Consider the following 20678-nt stretch of genomic DNA (forward strand, 5'->3'; position numbering starts at 1 on the left):
CGGGCGCTGGCCACCGGCTCCGCACGCGCCCGGCCGGCCGGGCAGGGCGAGGACTGCTTCCGGCTCAGAGGCTGCGGGTGAAGCGGCTGTCACTGCGGCGGGCGGGCGCCCGGGGATGCTCCTCTTCCTCTGCGAGTCCCACACAGCGCTGGCCCCGAGGGCGGAGAGGTGCTGTGGGCCGCTCCGTGCACAGAGCTGGACGCGGGCGGCACGTGGCCGAGGCCACGGTGATGTCGGGGGAGGAGGCGGCGTTCGTAAGACTGCGACAGGACAGGAGTCGCAGGGGCCACGTGGGCCTGGCCATCTGGCCTCCACAGCCCGGCTCTCTCTGCTGACGTCGTGGCTCAGCGTGATGCGTACATGGCTGAGAGGAGCTGGGCTTTGGGAGAAAGTTCACGATTTTTTGTTTTTTAAAAAATATATTTTTATTGATTTTAGTGAGGAAGGGAGTGAGAGAAACATCCATGATGAGAGAGAAGCACGGATGGGCTGCCTCCTGCACGCCCCACACTGGGGATCCAGCCCACAACCCAGGCATGTGCCATGACCGGGAATTGAACCCTGACCTCCTGGTTCATAGGTCAATGCTCAACCACTGAGCCACGCCAGCTGGGCAGAAAGCGGCACGTTTTGAGTGGCCACTGGCCCTGTCATGGCCGGAGAGAGTGGACATTCACGTAACAGTAAATGCCCTCGTCGGCAAGTTGATTAGACATTGGCCCAGCCTCCCACCAGGACAGGTGGGCAGGCACACCCCCCCCCCCCCCCACCCCAGAGCCTGGGTCACAGACCAGAACACACGGGGCTCCTCCTTCACGCCCCCCGCTCAGGGCTGAGCCCCCCCACCCACTCACTGTTGGGATTCTCTGGTGCCTCGTGAGGGTGGGGCTGGGAGGCTTAGTTTGCCAACAGCTCGCCCATCGCCCATCTGAGCCTCCTTGAAAAGCCTGGGGCCCTGGCTGTTTGCGAGGGGGAGAGGAACAGGGGGTGGAGGAGGGGGGTGGGGGGATGGAGCGGGGGAGGTGTGGTGGAGAAGTCCAGCTTGCAGAGAACTCTGATTAAAAACCCAAACTTTCTCACGGCGAGACTCGTCTGTGTCAGGACCATCTGCCGGTGGCATTAATAAACCGGAGGTGCTAATTGGCTAGGAAAACCAGCTCCCTGCCGGAGTGAGAACAGAACCCAGCGCCCTGACGGCGGGCGCCGAGAGAGCCCTAATTAGATTGGGGCCTGGGCTGCGCCCCGAGCCTTGGCGACAGCGACACAGCGACGGAGCAGCTATTCCTGGTCCCGACGGCACGCCCAGGCCCCGGCCACAGACTTCTTGAAAACCATCCTGTTTTTGAGAATATTCTATTGAACCTAAAGACCGTCTTGTCCCTCCTCCCCCCACCCGCATGCTGTGCTAGGAATAGACGTGCGTGTACACGCAGCTCAGAAATGCCAACATACATGAGGACGGATTGTCTGAGCCGGCAAACTGAACAGAGGTGTCTCCCGTCCCCCGAGACCCCCTGGCCCCCACGACCGCTCCGTCTCCCCAGGACCCCGCAGCGGCTCACGGAGCTCTTCCCGCCCATCTCCTTCCTTGAAGGATCTGTGCCATCCTCGGTGTCACCCCGTCCACAGTCCTCACGACCCGTCACCTTCCCAGCAAAGTCCCCTGTGACCAGCTGGTCGGGGCCCCGCAGCCCACCCCCCCGGGACAGCTGAGCCATCTCTCGCCGTCCGCTCTCCACCCTTGAGCCTCCGCCTACAGGTTCTCGGGAAAAGCCTTTCATCTCTCTTCCTCTTGCTGACATTTTATCTTCAGAGACTCGGTCCTGGCCCCCAGGACGTCTCCCTCTGCCTCCCCGGTCCCTTCGGGTTGTGTCGATGGTCGATTCTGACACTTACCCTGCTGTTCCACACCCTCCTCTCTCACGTGACGCAGGGACACTGAGCGTCGAGGACCAAGTCCCGTGGCCCTTGTGGATGTCACCCCCGAGCAGGACCGGCTGAGCTGCTCCGGACAACGAACACGAGGCGCGTTTCCTAAACGGACCAGGAACGCGGCCAGGCCTCGCTGATCTGCGCTAATGAACAGAGTATGGAAATCACCTGCTGCTCTGTCGTCTGACCTGCAGGGGGCGTGGCACTTAGAGCTCGTCACGCGCGTTTCTGTCCATTTAGTGGCTCCACATTCTTTGGGACGAAGGGCAGGGGACACCCTGGGGAGAGGCTCATCAGGGCTGGACGTCCTCCCCATGTAAACAACCCACATTTCACGGTAAGAGAAACCGATCGTTCTGCCGGGAGAGAAAAGCCCGCGGCAGTTCCCGCGTCTCGGCTGAATGGGTCCTGAGCTCACCTGGGAGACCCCAAGCTCACCTGGGAGAGGAGCCCCCCGAGCTCACCTGGGAGACCCCCGAGCTCACCCGGGAGACCCCCGAGCTCACCTGGGAGACCCCGAGCTCACCCGGGAGACTCCGAGCTCACCCGGGAGACCCCGAGCTCACCTGGGAGACCCCCGAGCTCACCTGGAAACGAGAGATGTCACCACGCCGTCTGCTCCCGCAGAAGGAGCCGGGTTGTCGGAGGCTGTGCGGGCTCCGTAAGGCAGGACACGCAGAGGATCCCGTCATCTGGCAAAACAGAATTTCCTGGAACACGGTTACTTCCACGGGATCTCACACCAAACCAGAGGCTCAGCGGAAGCCCTTGAGAAGGCTAACTAGCCAGGTCGGCGTGGCTCCGGGTTTGAGCATTGACCTTTGAACCAGGAAGTCATGGTGCGATTCCGGTCGGGGCAGGTGGCCGGGTTGCGGGCTCGATCCCCAGGGTGGGGCGTGCAGGAGGCAGCCGATCCATGATTCTCTCTCATCATTGGTGTTTCTCTCTCCCTCTCTGAAATCAATAAAGATATATATTTTAAGAAAAAAAGGCTAATTAAGCAAAGGAGCCCTTTCCCTGTGCCCCCTCAGTGCCACTGTCCATGATCCCAATGATAGGACCCCCACCCGGGCGTGTTAACGGGGCCTCGGGCCTGGGACGTGCCCCGGGACAGCCAGGCCCAGGAAGTGCGCCGCCGAGACCTTCCCAGCGTCCCTTCTCCCATCTTCCCGAAACGTCATCTCAGTTTCCCTGAGCAAACGACCCTCGGGGTGCGTGCAGGCCTGGCGTGACCCAGGGGCTCCGGCCGGGTGACACCAGGGACTGATCAGCCTCTCCCAGAAATGCGGACACGGAGCAGAGCGGCGTCAATATTGGAAAAAGAGCCCGGCTGGCGTGGCTCCGTGGTTGAGCACTGACCCGTGAACCAGGAGGTCAGGGTTCGATTCCCGGTCAGGGCACATCGATCCCCAGGAGGGGGCGTGCAGGAGGCTGCTGGTTGATGATTCTCTCTCCTCATTGATGTTTCTCTTCTTTCCTCTCTGAAATCAATAAAATGTTAAAAAAAAATAAACTGGAAAAAGAGCTGATTTATCCCCACAACAGGACCCCAAAGCCTTTCCAGTGTCCCTGTGGCCGGGGTCCTCGGGGGCCTAGGCCGTATTCTCACCACGGCGGCTGCTCAGCACTTCTCTGGCTCCCGTGACCTGACCGCGTCCTCCTCCTCGGTGCTCCCGGAGTCGGCCGGGGCTGTTTCTGTTGCTTGGCACCAGGGGACCCAGCCGGCGGCGGTGAGAGCCGCCCGGCAGACACGCTGGTGCGGGCGCCTCTGAGGCACCTCCTGGCGCATCCTCAGCCCGGTCAGGCTCAGCGAACCCGGGGCCGACCCCTCAGACCCTGGGGCTGAGATGGAAGGACTTTCAAGGCCCAACGTTAGATGCCGGGCCTTCTAGCGCTTTCTGCCCCCTCTTGGGGAGGCGGTGACGGTCTTCCCGGGTGGGTGCCCCGAGCCGGGCAACTGAGGCAAAATGCTACTTCAAGAGCCCTTGGATCGATTCATCAAGGATTGTTTATTGCAAGGCACGGTGCTGGGCACGGTGCCGGGCACGGGGGGTGGGAGGGGGCGTACACGGGAGAGAGGCCAGCACCCTGCCCCCAAGGAGCTCACAATCTGGGTGGGAGACAGGCGTACAGACAAGGACAGCTGGGCAACAAACAGGAGGTCAGAGACAACCAGGCACAGTCACAGTTCCCCGGGGTTCCCGGTGCCGCCCACCGAGCCGACCCACCCCGGCCTGCAGCTCCTCCGGAGGACGTCTCGAAGGACCGACGGGTGTGGGAGGCTGCACCGCCCGCCCGGGACCCTCGGGACCTGGGGGCGGGGGCCTGGGGCGTCTGGGGGGGAAGGGGGAGCGGGAAGGTTATTGCAGGAGGGGGCAGCCGTGCGACCCAAAGGCACCGAGGTGAGACCGGAAGCAAGGGAGGGCTGGGGTCCGAGGTTAACAGGTTAGAAGATGAAAAGGGCCTTGGGTGCTCATAGTGAGAGTTTATGCTTTTTAACAAGGGGGCGGGGAGAAACCTTCGAACGGCGGATCTCCTGGCATGAGCGAGACACAAGGCGTCGCTAACCGAGAGGAAGGGTTCGAGTCGGACCTTTGGGACGTTTATCTGAGGTCTCGACCCTCTTCACCTGCGCACGGGGAGTGGCCTGGTGTCTGCGGGGCCGTCATTTCCGAAGGGATAGCCTGGGGGCCTCTGGCGGTGGGGCCTGCCCCTCTGTGACCTCAGTTACAACGGCCGAGGGCGAGCTCAGCTCCCTCGGGCAGGCAGGAAGAAGGCGCCCAGAAGACAAGCATCTTTACAAACGACAGAGTATTTATTAACAATCGCGTTAGAAAAAGAGTACATTTGCTGCTGGGTCACTGGGAAGTACCATCCACATGGGGGTGGGAACTACCTGGGTGGCTTCTTTTTTTTTTTTTCATTCATTTTATTATTTTGTTGTTTTTTTGGGGTGTGTATGTGTGTGGTTTTCAATTTTGTTTTATTTCGGACAGAGAAGTAACCATATCCAACGAAGGAAGGAACACAGCTCGAAACACGGAACAATATTTTTCCTGTGGCCACCCTAGTTTTCACACAAGTGGGGTCCTGATCATGACTATTGGATAAGTAGAGCGAGAAGGTTGGAGAGTCAACGCGCGCTATCCGTCAAGCAGAGAAGGACAAGCGGCAGGCAGACCTGAGCCCTCCGAGGAAGAAGAGGCGGCAGCCTGCGGACACGCGGGCGTGTGTATGGGAAATGTCACCCCCTTTCAGAGGCGCTGGCCCACCGTTTACCCTACAAAACCTCCCCCGTTAGAACAAATAGGTCTTCCGTCGGAAGACGGTTTTGTTGCTATTGCCGTTTTCCGACGTGGGATAGTGAGACGTGGAAGGCAGAGCGTGGAAAGCAACGAGGCTACGGGCTGCACGCCAGGAGCTTCCAAGAGCCGCCGCACCGGCGCGCCCACCGCCTTCGGCAGAGCCGTGGGGAGGGTGCTGCAGCAGCCGCTGTTGCTGAAAGACCTGGCTCTGACTTTCAAAGATAGACATATTCTGTATAAGAGATTCTGGAAAGAAACCGTGAACCTGTGACCAGAGAGTTACCTTTGTTTAAAAAAATGTACATTCAAACAGATACATTGAGAGATAGTAAACGCATCTCTTAGCCTCTGAAAGACGGGGCGACTTGGTAACTGTTGGTCTAGGTTACTACAGGAGATGCGACTTCAAATGCCACGTCTAAGGTAAGGCTGCTACAGAGACGATGCTAACGGAGGTGAGTGGGAGAGTCTTGGGGTCCATGCTAAGTTCAGGGTGAGTATTGCACATGGGACCTCCCGGGAGGGAGCTCAGGTGTTGAAATGGCAGCCGCTCCTGAAACCATCCTCAAGGAAACGCGCACAGGGCGGAGGACTTCCTGTACATGTCACAGGCCCCAGGCAGCCTGCCGGCCGCGGGTGCGGGGGGCTGACAGCGCAGCCGGAGCCGCCCGCCCGCCGCCGGCCGCCGGCCACGCCATCCTTGTCAAACGACACGTCATTTGCAATCGATTGACCAAGGTGGGTTCCACACTCTGTCTTTCAAAGGAAACATTTTCAAACAATAGTTGCGTGAGTGTGACGCCCACCGCATTTTATAGCCGAGGAAAAAAAATTAATATCTACATTTCATGTTAACTTTAAAAAATTCTATAAAACACTAAATATATAATAAAAAATATGCATATAAGGACATATGTAAACTGCTTTGGTAACATCGTATTACAGATGTCTTCAGTGCACTGCGGAGTTTCCGGGGAAACTGCGGACAAAGCGAGACTTGCTTTGTGGAAGTTCTGTGTGGAATGCCATTCCTAAAGAAGCAAAGGACATTTTTTTTTCCAGTAATAAGATGCACTCGAACAACAAGATTACTTAGTACTGGGTGTCTTCAGGACAACACGCTCACGGTTGCTGAGATAACAGACAGCGAGTCCTGCAGGGGCGGTCGTCATAAGCTGGACCTGGCCGTGAGCGAGAGCATGAGGGTGCTGAGCGCCGACAGCGTGCAGGCGTTGGAGGTGGAGGGCCCCGCGCCCCCGCCCCGGGCGTAGGCATCTGCGGAGAGAGAACGTGGTCACTGAACAGCACCGTCCGGACTGCCATGGGAAGCGGGGCCACAGGAAATGAGGCCACGGGAAGCAAGACAACGGGAAGCAGGGTCATGGGAAGTGAGGCCACGGGAAGCGAGGCCACATGGCTTGGGACACCAGAGAACTGCTGATTTTACTGCGAAGGACCCGGCCTGTTGACTTTACCATCAGCTCTGTGACTGTCCAGCTATGAACCTGGGGGCCGGTTCTGGGACATTTCTGGATCTCCATTTAAGTTTGTAAAGTGAGGCTGCCCACCTCAAAGAGGAGAGGAAACTTCGCATTCCCAGTACTATGCCTGATCGTTAGGGTATGCCAGGGACGCAGCCGAACAAACATCGCTGCTTCCTTCTTCTTTTTTTTTTTAAATACATTTTTATTGATTTCAGAGGGGAAAGGAGAGGGAGAGAGCTAGAAACATCAGTGATGAGAGAGAATCATTGACCGGCCACCTCCTGCACACCCCACACGGGGGGTCGAGCCCGCAACCTAGGCGTGTGTCCTGACTGGGAATTGAACTGTGACCTCCTGGTTCATAGGTCAACGCTCAACCACTGAGCCACACTGTCCGGGCGCTGCTTTCATTTGAATGCTACGTTCCTGCTAGCACACAGCACTCTGGGAATTTTTACAAAAAAGTCCCCAGGAGCACCCGGGATTGCTATTACACGTTTCACAGGCGCAGACACTGGGGCCAGGGACATAAGGTAACTAACTGGTCTAAGATCAAGATCAGGCCCGGCCGCATGGCCCAGTGGTTGAACATCAACCTCTGAACCAGGAGGTCACAGTTCCATTCCTGGTCAGGCACATGCCTGGGTTTTAGGCTCGATCCCCAGTATGGGACATGCAGTTGTTCATATGGAAAATAATATCATAGTTAATAAATAATAATTCAAGAATAAATTGTGACAATAGCTAAGATTTGGAAACAGCCCAAGTGCCCGTCAGTAGATGAATGGATAAAAAAGCCATGGGACATGTGCACTATGGAATACTATGCAGCTGTGAAAAAGGATCTCTTACCCTATGGGACAGCATGGAGGGACTTGGAGAGCATTATGCTAAGTGAGATAAGCCAAACTGAGAAAGACAAGTATCACATGATCTCACTTATTTGTGGGATCGAATGAACAAAATGAATTGAGCAACAAAATAAGACCCGAAGCAGGAGGCATGGAACAGACTGATGTACCTCGATGTGGGGATGGGGAGACAACAAGAGATAAACCAAAGAACTTACATGCATCACCCATGGACATGGACAATGGGGTGGTGAAGACCTCGGGGGGTAGGGGCTTGGAGGAAGGGGTGAAGGGGGGGATGGGAGACATCTGTAATACTATCAACAATAAAAAAAATATATTAAAAATGAGGGGAAAAAGAACAAACTGTTTCAGGTAAACCCACGTTTGCATGCCCTGCATTTTCACACTCTTCCTCACTCTTTGCCAACAAAGTTGATCTTGACTCTGTACAGACTCATGCATTTATGTTCGTATGTTACACACATAACAGCATGAACAGTGCCAGGTTCCGTGTTTCAGCCAGACACGGCCCCACACTGTGCCCCTGGGACACGCGGCTCCGGGGAACCCTCTGCTGGTTCCTTCCGACTGAGTCAGGCTTCTAACTGTCTAGGTCAGGGGTGGGGAACGTCTGGCCCGCGGGCCATATAAGGCCCATGAACTCATGTGGTCTGGCCCTGCCAAGGCATGAGGGGTGAGTGAATTAAATGTCTGACCCAATAGAGCAGGCTGATTTTCATGTGGATAGTTTTGTATGGCCCTCGAATGATGTCCTAAATATCCAAATGGCTCTCAGCAGGAAAAATGTCCCCCACCCCTGGCCTAAGCTAAGCTTTGGGGCTACTGCTGACGCAACCACACGGTGCACCTGTGTGACCGACCGGTTTAGGGCTGCTTTACTCTGATTTGCTGATTGGCTGTAGATTAAATCCGTCAAAACTTGCCGTGTCTTTTGCATGAAAATGCCTGAGGCCGGCAGACCTCAGTGGTCAGGGTTGGGGAGCGGGTGTTTTTGCCACATGTCTTCCTTTGGGGCTGGCTCCCACTGAGGCCCCGCCTCCCTGTGCAGGTCTGGGGAGCGGGCAGGTGGGGAGCAGGCCCTGGGGAGCAGGCAGGTGGGGAGCAGGCCCTGGGGAGCAGGGAGGTGGGGAGCAGGGAGGTGGGGAGCAGGCAGGTGGGAGCAGGCAGGTGGGGAGCAGGCAGGCGGGGAGCAGGCAGGCGGGGAGCAGGCAGGCGGGGAGCAGGCAGGCGGGGAGCAGGCCTTGGGGAGCAGGCCTGGGGAGCAGGGGAACGCGTGCTCACTTGTCATCTTTGGGATGCGGATCTGCTGGCTGGCACTGCCGTCCCCGCCGTCGCTGACCGGCTTGATTTCTATGATGTAATCTTCATCCAGAGGCAAGGAGAGCTCCACCGACGTCTGGTTTGTCTCGATGACGGACGTGCGGCTCTGCCGGCTCCATCGGTACAAGACCTGCCGACGCAGAAGGACAGGCGTCACCGCCGAGCGTCTTGTTTCCCCGCTGCACCTGTGCCGTGCTGGGACATACCTGGAGGCGCGTGTGCAGACGGTCCCTCTGCCGCTGCCCTGTCCTTGTGGGGAGAGTTTAAAGGAGGCCGCAGGGTGTGTGCATGTGTATACGTGTGTGTGCGTGCGCCTGTGTGTGTGTGTGTGTGCGTGTGTGTGTGTGTGTGTGTGTGTGAGGCTCCGGCGTGCTATGTGGCCGCCCGTCCCTCCGAAGGCCCCTGGACACCCTGGAAAGGTGATTCCTCTGAGGATGCCCAGAGCTCACTCACACACGAGGGACTTTAGCATCAAAACAGACTTGGCTGCTGTGTGACCGTGATCCGCTTACTTGACCTCTCTGAGCCTCAGTTCCCTCCTCTGTGAAACACTAGCCAGAGGGTTTCAGCTGGAGCCACTTGTCTCTAGTTACACAGGGTAATTCAGAGTCTTTGGCTGAAGACATTGAACCCCGACTATTAATTCTGATGCGTGTGTGTGTGTAACAGACGAACATACATGCACGTGCCTATAGAGCCAAGCCCATCTTTGTTTACAAAGAGCAAGGAAGCACGTGTGAGAACGCAGGGCGGGGCAAACGTGGGTTTACGGTGGTGAGCACAGGACACACAGACCATTCTGTACTGTTATTTATGAACGATGGCGATGTTTGTCTGTGCACACAAGGACAGGCCACGCGGAGGGCCCGGCGCCCAGGAAGGTGTGAGTGGTACTAGGGAGGCCGGAAGGGAGCAGGCGTGGGGATGTGCTCGGCAGAGGGTGAGGCCGGGGTGGGCATGGTGTGATTGGTGCCGTGAGTCCCGGGGACACGGGGCAGGTCAGTACCCGGATGGGTCTCTGCAAGGCCAGGCCACACCCCCTTTCCTCCATGGGGCCCCTTGATGAGCTACAGAGAAAAGAGGGGTGTCAGGGGGCAGTCCCTGTTCCTCCGGAAGTGCCTGTACCTTGCAACCGCCCCTCGTGTGTCTGGCTCTCCTTCTTGCCCCCGCCCTCCGGGGTGAGTGTGAGTCTGGGCTGGTGGCTCACCCGACGAGCCAGCGGCAGGGATGCCCGGGGACCTGCGTGGAGGCCTGGGGACCCAGCTCTCCTGAGAACCCCGCCCCGCCTGGCGCTGCCTGCTCGGCCCAGTTGCCATGGACTGTTTACCAAACTCAGACTAAACCGCAACGGGCAGAGATTTCTAGAGTCTGGGAGAGCATGTCAGGGATGTGGTCAGGGACGTGCCTCCCCTCCCCCTTGGCCCCGGTGCCTCACGGGACAAGACCATCCCCACTCACCACCCACCTTGTAGCCTCTCACGTCCGACTCGTTCTCCAGCGCCTTCACCTGGTCCCAGTTCAGGACGATTTTGGAGTCGGATGAATTCCACACGACGTTCCCGGGGGCTCGGCTGGGCGCTAGGAAGAGGGGAAGGGAGACACGGTCAGACTGTTGGTCCCAGTGGATGCTGAGGGTTCGCGAGCGGAGGCGTCTAATGGGCTGTGGCACTAATATGTGTCTTCAAGTTCCCTAAAACCTGACGACACGCAGCAACACAAATGGAAAATGATGGAGTTGGGCCCTGGCCGGTGTGGCTCAGTGGATAGAGCATCGGCCTGGGGACTGAAGGGTCCTGGATTCCAATCCAGTCAAGAGCACATGCCTGGGTTGCGGGCTTGATCCCGAGTAGGGGGCGTGCAGGAGGCAGCTGATCCATGATTCTCTCTCATCATGGATGTTTCTATCTCTCTCCCTCTCTGAAATCAATAAAAAAAATATTTCAAAAATAATAAAGGAGGAGGCTAGGAAGGCTATAAAAGAGAAAGAAGATCCACTTAGAGCTCAAAGCAGTGGCCTTCCCAGCGAGGAGAGAAGCACGCCTCCCCCACCCTCCGAATGCTGCCCGGTGTCCGGCAGGCTCCTTAAACGCTAAGGGAGCCTGACCCTCGCAGGGACGCAATCGGCGTGTGGATGGTCGCTGGGGGCGGGGAGGGGGCGTGGACGTGGGGTGCCTTTGAGGAATCCCTGAGCCGTCTCTGAGCTTACGGGGCTTCCTGGTGGTCACGTTGACGGTGGCGCTGGAGGGGCCGGTCCCGGCTGTGTTGTAAGCCTTGACCGCTAAGTGGTACAGCGCGCTGCCCTGCAGGTTGCTGATTTTCGTGGACGTCTGATTTCCGGAGGTCCGGATTTTCCTGGCGTTCTCTTCCTTGTCATCATGCCTCCAGTATTTAACCTGAGCAAATAGAAGGGAGACCTTGCACATCACCGCGTGGGGATGTTTCCATTGTCGTCGGGTTCTATGTAATCGGATGACAGTTAGTTATGTCTTGTGATGAACTCCTCCAGAAGAACATGTCTATTTTAGCCTCACCCAAGGATATACTTATTGACTTAGCAGGGGTGGGGAACGTCCGGCCTGTGGGCCGTATTAGGCCCGCGAGATCATTGGCCTGGCCCTGCCAAGGCGTTAGCGGTGAGTTAATGAAATGTTTAACCAAGTAGAGAACACTGTTTTTCAGTTGGTAATTCTGTATGGCCCATGAATGATGTTATAAATGTCCAAAGGGCCCTTGGCAGGAAAAAGTTCCCCATGTCTGAAGAGAGAGGAAGTGGGGGAGCGGGGAGAGACAGGGGGACATCCATGTGGGAGAGAAACATCCTGCACATGCCCCGCCTGGGCTTTGAACCCGCAACCTTTTGGTGTACGGGACGACGCTCCCACCCACCGAGCCTCCCGGCCAGGGCGCCAGGCGCTCTGCTTTGTAACACAGATTCTCATGGCGGAGCGGGTTTTCCAGGACCCACAGCAGCGCTCCTGGCACCGAGCGCTCTGAGCCTGGGGACTCCCCGCGGCAGGACGGCCCCCTTTTGCTCCTAAGCTCGCGGTGAGATGGCGAATGGGAACAACCACGTTGGCCCCTTCTCCCTTTCCCTCTCCCTTTGCTCTGAGCCCCAGGGACCTCAGGGACATGGCAAGTCCAGCTCATCTCTCGGAGCATCGGGTAGATGCCCGGGCCCGCGTGGGTCAGAGACACGCCTCAGAGTGCTCCCGGGAGCCGCGGTCTCGCGTGGAGCGTCCCCCGCCCCACGGATGCTCCGTGAGAAGCCAGGCCCCGGGACGAAGGCCTCTGTGTGGGAGTGGGCCTTGGGGGCTCGCTGGAGGGCGGTCTCTTTCCCAGACCCGAGCCCCGTCCCTGCTGACCTCGTAGCCTTGTATCCGGCCCCGGTTCCTCTCCTGGGGGGAGGCCCAGACGACCTCCACGTCCGTGGCGGAGAGGCTCCTGGCGGAGATGCTGGCGGGCGGCCGGGTGGGCTCTGCGGTGAGATGGGAAGAGGATGCGCCCATCAGCTGCGCGGGGCCCGGCTTCCCGACACGGCAGGACTGGGTGGGTGCCAGGAAGCTGTGGCTGCAGAGCCCCTGGTGGGCGGGACCCACACCTTCATCCTGGAGCCCAGAGTGACAGAGGGGCGGGACCCACACCCTCATCCTGGAGCCCAGAGTGACAGAGGGGCGGGACCCACACCCTCATCCTGGAGCCCAGAGTGACAGAGGGGCGGGACCCACACCCTCATCCTGGAGCCCAGGGTGACAGAGTGACTGCGAGGAGGGGTGGGGTGGCAGTGGGGGGGGGGGGCGAGGGGGGGCAGAAGGTGCTGCACAGCCAGCCCCACCTTTCACATTACACTTTCCTCAGATCAGGACAGGCCTCGCTGAAGGGCAGTGCCCAGTGGGTTGCGTGTTCCCCCAGCCCCCCAGCATCGAGGCCGCGCAGCCGCACCTTCCTCTGCCGAGTACACCACCGTGATGGGGCTGAAGGGGCCCTCCCCTTTGCTGTTGTAGACGCCCACCCGGACCTCGAAGGGGGAGAAGGGGCGCACGCTCTCGTTCCTGAACACGTATCTGCAGGCGTCGGCCGAGGCCAGCACGGTGAGCATCCAGATGACCGTGCCGTAGGGCCGGAAGGCCACCACGTAGCCGAAGCCCCGGCCGTTCTGCAGCTCCTCGGGCACCGTCTGGGGGGGCGGGGAGGGGGGCGTCAGAAAGAGGCTCCAGGGTCACAGGGATCCCATCCAGACGCGGAAGTCACCGCCGCACCCGCCCAGCCCTCCTGTCTGTGCTCCTCCCGCCTGACTGACTTTGGGCTTCGTCAGGAGTCTAAAATCGAGGCCTGCGGTCCGTCTGCCTGAGGTGTTCATGGGACGGAGCAGGGTCAAAACACTCAACAAGAAGCTGCAGTGCTGCCCGACCGGCGTGGCTCAGGGGGTGAGCATCGACATATGAACCAGGAGGTCACGGTTTGATTCCCGGTCAGGGCACATGCCTGGGTTGCGGGCTCCATCCCCAATAGGGGCCGTACAGGAGGCGGCAGATCAGTGATTCTCTCTCATCATTGCTGTTTCTCTCTCTCTCTCCCCCCTTCCCTGCCTCTCCAAAATCAAGAAACATATATTATTAAAAAAAATGTAATGCAGCAGCTGATGGGCAAGCGCCTGTCCCGCCAGCAGGGAGCTACGAGAGGGAGGTTTGCACACAGTGGGTTTTAGCCGTGGAAACAGCGGCGGCGCCTTCCTCCCCTGCGCAGCTTCCGCCGAGGAGAGAACAGCCGGCCCAGACCACTGCGCGCTCCCTCCGTGCGGACTCGCTCACCTCCCAGGTGATAACCAGCTCCGATTTGCTGCCTCCGCCGCCACTGACGTTGGCTGGGGTGACTTCGGGGACTGAGCAGGGGACAAAACACAGGTCACGTCAGGGGGCAAAGGGCAAGCGAGGGCCAGGGAGCTGCCTGGCCAGGTGACTCCCTGCCAACCAGCACCCGAGGCCACGCCTGTCTCCTGAGGTCAGAGGCCCTGTGCCCAGGGGCCCGAGCATCACTTGGAGGAAGCGAAACGCACCCAGGAAGCGGCTGCTCGGCACCTGCTCCCCATCAGGGGCAGTTGTGTGACGCGGCTCCCCCAGCCGGGCCCTCCTGGCTCAGTGGGATGGGGAAGGACTGAGGGCTGGTTCAAGGCGTGGGAGGCGTTCATTAACCTTGGGGTGGTGCACGCAGCGGTGGTGGTGGTGGGGGGGGATAGAGGGCGCATGCGTGGGTCTGCAGAGGGCTGCTCAGAGCCGGGCCAGGCGGGCGGGCTCTGGAGGAGGGTGAGCGTGGGCTGGGTGGAGGGAAGTGTGGGCAGAGGCACCCCCTGGCTCCCGTGCTCCATGTTTGAGCCCCGTTTTCTCTGTGAAGGAGGGGAGATGATGCGAGCGCCCTCCTTGGGACGCGGGGAGGGATGGCTGCGATCCCCCTGAGGGGCGGCCCGGGATTGGCTTGTCATCCGCAGGCAAGCGGACAGGGTGTGAGGGTGTCTGGCTGGGGGTGTAGCTGGTGACTGGGACTGTTTATAGCCAATGACATCCATCGAATGGACTTTGTCCAAGTGTGGGGTCCGAGTTCCCCTTTGTTTAGGGTCTCTGCTATCCCTTCAACAAGCGGGGGGCGGAGGGAGGCTCATCTCAGCGGGGACCCCCATAGACCAGGCCCTGTGTGTGTGAGAGAAGTCAAGGTACAAGTGACCCAGATGAGTTCACGTCCCTCCCTCCCTGTAGTCACGGAAGCTGCAGACATGAGGTGGGGGGAGGAGGGAGGGGGGGAAGGAGGCAGGAGAAACTGCCGACTGGGCCCTGGGAATCAGCGGGATGCCCCGACCCCAGCTCCAGGGTGGCTTATGCCCCAAGGGAATGGGACTGGGCTTCTGTGAACAACTCCCTCTTTGCCATGGGTGATTTCTGAGTTGATTCATTTGCAATGTGGGATGCGCCTTAAAAAGACAGCCGGCGTGGCTCAGTGGTTGAGTGTGGACCTATGAGCCAGGAGGTCAGGGTTCAATTCCCGGTCAGGGCACATGCCTGGGTTGCGGGCTCCATCCCCAGTGGGGGGTGTGTGCTCAGGGGCTCCGGGGGCTGGGGCGGGGAAGCCGAGCCTGAGGGGCCACTGTGTGGGGGCTACTCACGGGCCTCTTCCGTCCTCCGCTTCTCCGAGGGCGGGCTGGGCTCCCCGATCCCGATCGCATTGGCTGCCACCGTGCGGAACTCATATTCCACCCAAGGGTTCAGACCCACCACGGTCGCCGTGAACGTCCTCCCGTCGATGACATCGGGGACTGAAAGACAGCAGGGGGCACCCATGCTGGGCAGGCGGCACCCCTCCTCCTTCCCCACCGAACAGTGCTCAGGGCTGTGGGAGTCTGAGGGTGCTGTGGGGGGTCTGAGGGAGCTGTGGGGGGTCTGAGGGAGCTGTGAGGGGTCTGAGGGCACTGTGGGGGGTCTGAGGGCGCTGTGGGGGTCTGAGGGAGCTGTGGGGGTCTGAGGGTGCTGTGGGGGGTCTGAGGGAGCTGTGGGGGGTCTGCGGGAGTTGTGGGGGGTCTGAGGGAGCTGTGGGGGGTCTGAGAGAGCTGTGGGGGGTCTGCGGGAGCTGTGGAGGGTCTGCGGGAGCTGTGGGGGGTCTGAGGGAGCTGTGGGGGGTCTGAGGGAGCTGTGGGGGGTCTGAGAGAGCTGTGGGGGGTCTGAGGGAGCTGTGGGTGGTCTGAGGGAGCTGTGGAGAGTCTGAGAGAGCTGTGGGGGTCTGAGGGCGCTGTGGGGGGTCTGAGGGCGCTGTGAGGGGTCTGAGGGCGCTGTGAGGGGTCTGAGGGAGCTGTGGGGGGTCTGAGGGAGCTGTGGGGGGTCTGAGGGAGCTGTGGAGAGTCTGAGGGCGCTGTGGGGGGTCTGCGGGAGCTGTGGGGGGTCTGCGGGAGCTGTGGGGGGTCTGCGGGAGCTGTGGGGGGTCTGAGAGAGCTGTGGGGGGTCTGAGGGAGCTGTGGGGGGTCTGAGAGAGCGGTGAGGGGTCTGCGGGAGCTGTGGGGGGTCTGCGGGAGCTGTGGGGGGTCTGAGGGAGCTGTGGGGGGTCTGAGGGAACTGTGGGGGATCTGAGGGCGCTGTGGGGTGTCAGAGGCCTTGGTTTCCTCACCATAAAATAAGGCTAATAACAGCATCTATCCCAGCACATTGAGAAAACCCATGAGGAGCAACCAGCAGAGCATGTGGCACGTCGTAAGGTCTCAGCAAATCCCCGTTGTGTTGTATGCACCATCCTCTGCACCCCCCCCCCCCCACCTCTCCTGCCTCCTCTCTTCATCACATTTGCGCAGCACTTCCTATTGATAACCAAGTTTCACAACCCTCTCTTTTGCCTGGTAAACAGCTCCTGCCACGCCCACCGAGCGGAGAGGACAGAGGCGTGCAGAGGGCTGCTGGCCAGCGGCCAGGGCCACAATCCAGCGCTAACCCCGGCTCCCAGCTCCCTTCCTGAACCGCCTGGGGCTCGGGACAGTGATGCGCGGCACACACAGAAACCCACTTGAGAAGCTGGAGGAGTGAAGTGAAAAGAAAAGGAGGCTGTGAAAATCACCATGACTCCTCCGAACTGCAGGAACCTGGCCACATCGCTCCGTCATTTCTCCTTCCAGCATCCAGGCCACACAGCCAGCCTCAGGCTAGGGGAGTGGGTGGCTTCCTGCCCATAACTACTGGTTTGTCCACCCCTCCTCCCCCCACAATGAAACCGAAATGAAATAACAACACAGGTCAACCTGGAGGTCCTGACAGGTCAGCGATGGCATGGCCAGCTCACGTGTGTTTAATATAACCACACTGCAGGGTCTCCAGTTTGATTCCAGGTCAAGGGTCAAGGGCATGTCCCTGGGATGCAGGTTCCATCCCTGACCCCGGTCAGGGCTCATGTGAGAGGCAATCACTGGATGTGTCTCTCTCACATCAATGTTTCTCTCTCTGTCTTTCCCTCCCTCCCTCCCTTCCACTCTCTCTAAAAAGCAATGAAAAAATACCCTCGGGTGAGGATTCAAAAAGAAGAAAGAAACAACATTAAATAAATGATAGCACAGTTGGCTGAGACCTCGGAAACACGGCCACAGCGTGCCATCGGCGGCTGTCATGGCGCCGTGTCTGCACGCCCTGGGCCTCTGCCGCCGCCGCCGCCGTGCTTCCCGGTGACGCCGAGCGTCAGGCGGCCTGTGGGACCCAGCCCGGGCCCCGGCGGTACCTGTGCTGACGGCCTGCCAGCCCACGGAGAACGGCGTCCGGGCCTGGATGACGTACAGGGTGACGGGGCTGTGGTTGTCGGGCCCGGGGCTCCAGGAGAGCTGGGCGGTGGTATCTGTGATCTCGTCGATGGTCACGGCCTCCGGGGGCCCTGGGGGACCTGCGGAGAGGGAGACCCTTAGAGGCGCCCAGCGTGTCCACACGTCCGAGAAAGGGATCGCGTGACGGAGCGGGGCCGGGCTCCTCCACTGTTCATCCACCCGCCACAGCCCCCGCGTCAGGTCCTTACTGAGCCACCAGCTGCCCCATTCTTCTGGGCGAAACCAGAGATGAAGGAGACACGGCTGCTCCCTCCAGGGCTCACAGTACAACAGGGAAAGCTCATGGGGTCGCAGCGTTGCCAGGGCCCCCGCCCACCTGCCCCTAAACAAGAGCAAACACACGCCTGTGCGCGGGCGCAGCTGGGAAGGCCCCAGAGCTCCTCTCAGGCTGGGCTTTGCCAGAGCACTGTCACCTGGGGCTGCAGTCCGTGGCCAGTGGTGCAGCCTCTGGCCCTGTCCCTGCAGCCTGAGGCCCTGTCCCTGCAGCCTGAGGCCCTGTCCCTGCAGCCTGAGGCCCTGTCCCTGCAGCCTGAGGTCCCGTCCCTGCAGCCTGAGGCCCTGTCCCTGTCCCTGCAGCCTGAGGTCCTGTCCCTGCAGCCTGAGGTCCTGTCCCTGCAGCCTGAGGCCCTGTCCCTGTCCCTGTCCCTGCAGCCTGAGGCCCTGTCCCTGCAGCCTGAGGCCCTGTCCCTGCAGCCTGAGGTCCTGTCCCTGCAGCCTGAGGCCCTGTCCCTGTCCCTGCAGCCTGAGGCCCTGTCCCTGCAGCCTGAGGTCCTGTCCCTGCAGCCTGAGGCCCTGTCCCTGCAGCCTGAGGTCCTGTCCCTGCAGCCTGAGGTCCTGTCCCTGCAGCCTGAGGTCCTGTCCCTGCAGCCTGAGGCCCTGTCCCTGTCCCTGCAGCCTGAGGCCCTGTCCCTGCAGCCTGAGGTCCTGTCCCTGCAGCCTGAGGCCTGTCCCTGTCCCTGCAGCCTGAGGTTCTGTCCCTGCAGCCTGAGGCCCTGTCCCTGTCCCTGCAGCCTGAGGCCTGTCCCTGTCCCTGCAGCCTGAGGCCCTGTCCCTGCAGCCTGAGGTTCTGTCCCTGCAGCCTGAGGTCCTGTCCCTGCAGCCTGAGGTCCTGTCCCTGCAGCCTGAGGCCCTGTCCCTGCAGCCTGAGGTCCTGTCCCTGCAGTCTGAGGTCCTGTCCCTGTCCCTGCAGCCTGAGGCCTGTCCCTGTCCCTGCAGCCTGAGGCCCTGTCCCTGCAGCCTGAGGCCCTGTCCCTGCAGCCTGAGGTTCTGTCCCTGCAGCCTGAGGTCCTGTCCCTGCAGCCTGAGGCCCTGTCCCTGCAGCCTGAGGTCCTGTCCCTGCAGCCTGAGGCCCTGTCCCTGCAGCCTGAGGCCTGTCCCTGTCCCTGCAGCCTGAGGCCCTGTCCCTGCAGCCTGAGGCCCTGTCCCTGTCCCTGCAGCCTGAGGTCCTGTCCCTGCAGCCTGAGGCCCTGTCCCTGCAGCCTGAGGCCCTGTCCCTGTCCCTGCAGCCTGAGGTCCTGTCCCTGCAGCCTGAGGCCCTGTCCCTGCAGCCTGAGGCCCTGTCCCTGCAGCCTGAGGCCCTGTCCCTGCAGCCTGAGGCCCTGTCCCTGCAGCCTGAGGCCCTGTCCCTGCAGCCTGAGGTCCTGTCCCTGCAGCCTGAGGCCCTATCCCTGCAGCCTGAGGCCCTGTCCCTGCAGCCTGAGGCCCTGTCCCTGCAGCCTGGGGTCCTGTCCCTGTCCCTGCAGCCTGAGGCCCTGTCCCTGCAGCCTGAGGCCCTGTCCCTGCAGCCTGGGGTCCTGTCCCTGTCCCTGCAGCCTGAGGCCCTGTCCCTGCAGCCTGAGGCCCTGTCCCTGCAGCCTGAGGCCCTGTCCCTGCAGCCTGAGGCCCTGTCCCTGCAGCCTGAGGCCCCGTCCCTGCAGCCTGGGGTCCTGTCCCTGCAGCCTGAGGCCCTGTCCCTGCAGCCTGGGGTCCTGTCCCTGCAGCCTGAGGCCCTGTCCCTACAGCCTGAGGCCCTGGCCCTGGCCCTGCAGCCTGGAGTCCCGACTGTGCAGTGTACTCCCTGCTCCCCTCCCTGACGGGCACTGGGTCTGCCCATGTGTGTAAATCACGGACACGGAGACCAGCCCTCACCGGCAGTTCCATGCATTTCTCAGAAGGCACGACCGACCACCTCGAGAGAGGAGGTGGCGAGAGAAGGTGACTGGGAGGGACATATGATGATGACAGTCCTGCCCATCACAGGGCAGAGGACGCGATGCCCCACTTTCTCTTTCCTCCTCCCTAGTCACTGATCGCCGCGGGAGAACGAGCTTTCCCTCCTCCCCCTCCGCTGAAGGGCGGGGCTGGGAATCTGGGCGCTGGGGTGACTGGTTTTCCAGGGTGACATCTCAGCCTGTCCGTCCAATGCCACCTCCATAGAACCGGGGCCACCTTTGTCCCTGGGACCTTATGAACCAGATAAAGTCCAGACGACGACAGGGTCTTTTCCTCACCGGCCTTCGCGTCCTGGCTTCCCCCTCCCCCCTCCCCCTCAGTGAGGCTCCTTCGATGCCTTTACAATCAGAGCCCCGGAGGCAGACAAGAGTCCCCAAACCCCTCCGAGCACAGAACCACAGGCGGGGCCTGAGCCCGCAGTTGGTGGCTGAGAAGGAAACGCAGGGTGGCGTGACCTGGGCCGCTGAGATAAGACGGGACCTTCCAGGCTCTTTGAGTCCCAGCCCCCCCAGCCCCCCCCCCCCCCCCCATGTAGCTACGGCCTTACGTAATGTTGACCAGCTTTGCTGTGGGGAAATGGGGTCGCTCTTTCAAAACCACTCAACGAGCAAACGCCTGTCCTCTGAACAGCATGTTCCGTGGTCAGGGCTCGTGACGTTTTGCCGCAGGCCCCGCGGAGGGGACGCTGCGTGATGCCCGCGTCCCTGGTCCCTCCCAGGAAGGACCGCCATCGGTGGTGACAGAGTAACTCAGGTGATCACTGGGGGACCTAGGATGTCCGAGCCAGACTCACAGCTGAATGGGGTCACACTCGAACCCTCCCGCAGGGCAGGGGCGCCCTCGCCCGCCCCGGGGACGCGCAGAAGGCACGGCCCAGCGGAGAAGATGGAGCGAGGGGCCGTGGCTTAAAGGGGCGCGCTCAGCGGGTGGCCCCGTGAACTGATTAGTCTAGATTTTCTTTTAGGCTGCGTTGGCAAATTTCTCCTGACACTTAATGTTATTTTCTGTGAAATGAAGTATACAATATCATTTAAGAACTTCAAGTCTCACTGATTTAAATTTTTATTAGTGTAATTTATTGGCGTTTAAACTGCTGATCTGAACATTATCCTAATTAAATAGAGGATAAATTTTCAGCCACCGAATTCTTTTGTCCCCAGGGGGAGAGCAGACCAGCTTGGGTGATTTTAAAGTGGAAATAAACACATTTCCGTAA

At 60.3% G+C, this 20678-nt stretch overlaps 1 protein-coding gene across 1 annotated transcript in view; it reads right to left on the reverse strand.

Moving 5' to 3' along the window:
* Positions 1–6405: 6405 nt before the first annotated feature.
* The window catches only part of CNTN4 (contactin 4), a gene marked incomplete at its 3' end in the record, with an annotated part of 315112 nt that continues 300839 nt past the window's right edge, over positions 6406–20678 (reverse strand). The window contains exons 15-23 of the mRNA XM_079795738.1: positions 17152–17310; positions 15068–15217; positions 13725–13795; positions 12856–13090; positions 12279–12391; positions 11123–11309; positions 10382–10494; positions 8878–9046; positions 6406–6512 (exon numbers count right to left, since the gene is read on the reverse strand). Coding sequence (XP_079651864.1) covers positions 6406–6512; positions 8878–9046; positions 10382–10494; positions 11123–11309; positions 12279–12391; positions 12856–13090; positions 13725–13795; positions 15068–15217; positions 17152–17310 — 1304 coding nt within the window. The remainder of the gene's footprint in view (positions 6513–8877; positions 9047–10381; positions 10495–11122; positions 11310–12278; positions 12392–12855; positions 13091–13724; positions 13796–15067; positions 15218–17151; positions 17311–20678) is intronic.

This window comes from Cnephaeus nilssonii (assembly GCF_951640355.1).
Source record: "Cnephaeus nilssonii genome assembly, chromosome: 17".
NCBI lineage: Eukaryota > Metazoa > Chordata > Mammalia > Chiroptera > Vespertilionidae > Cnephaeus > Cnephaeus nilssonii.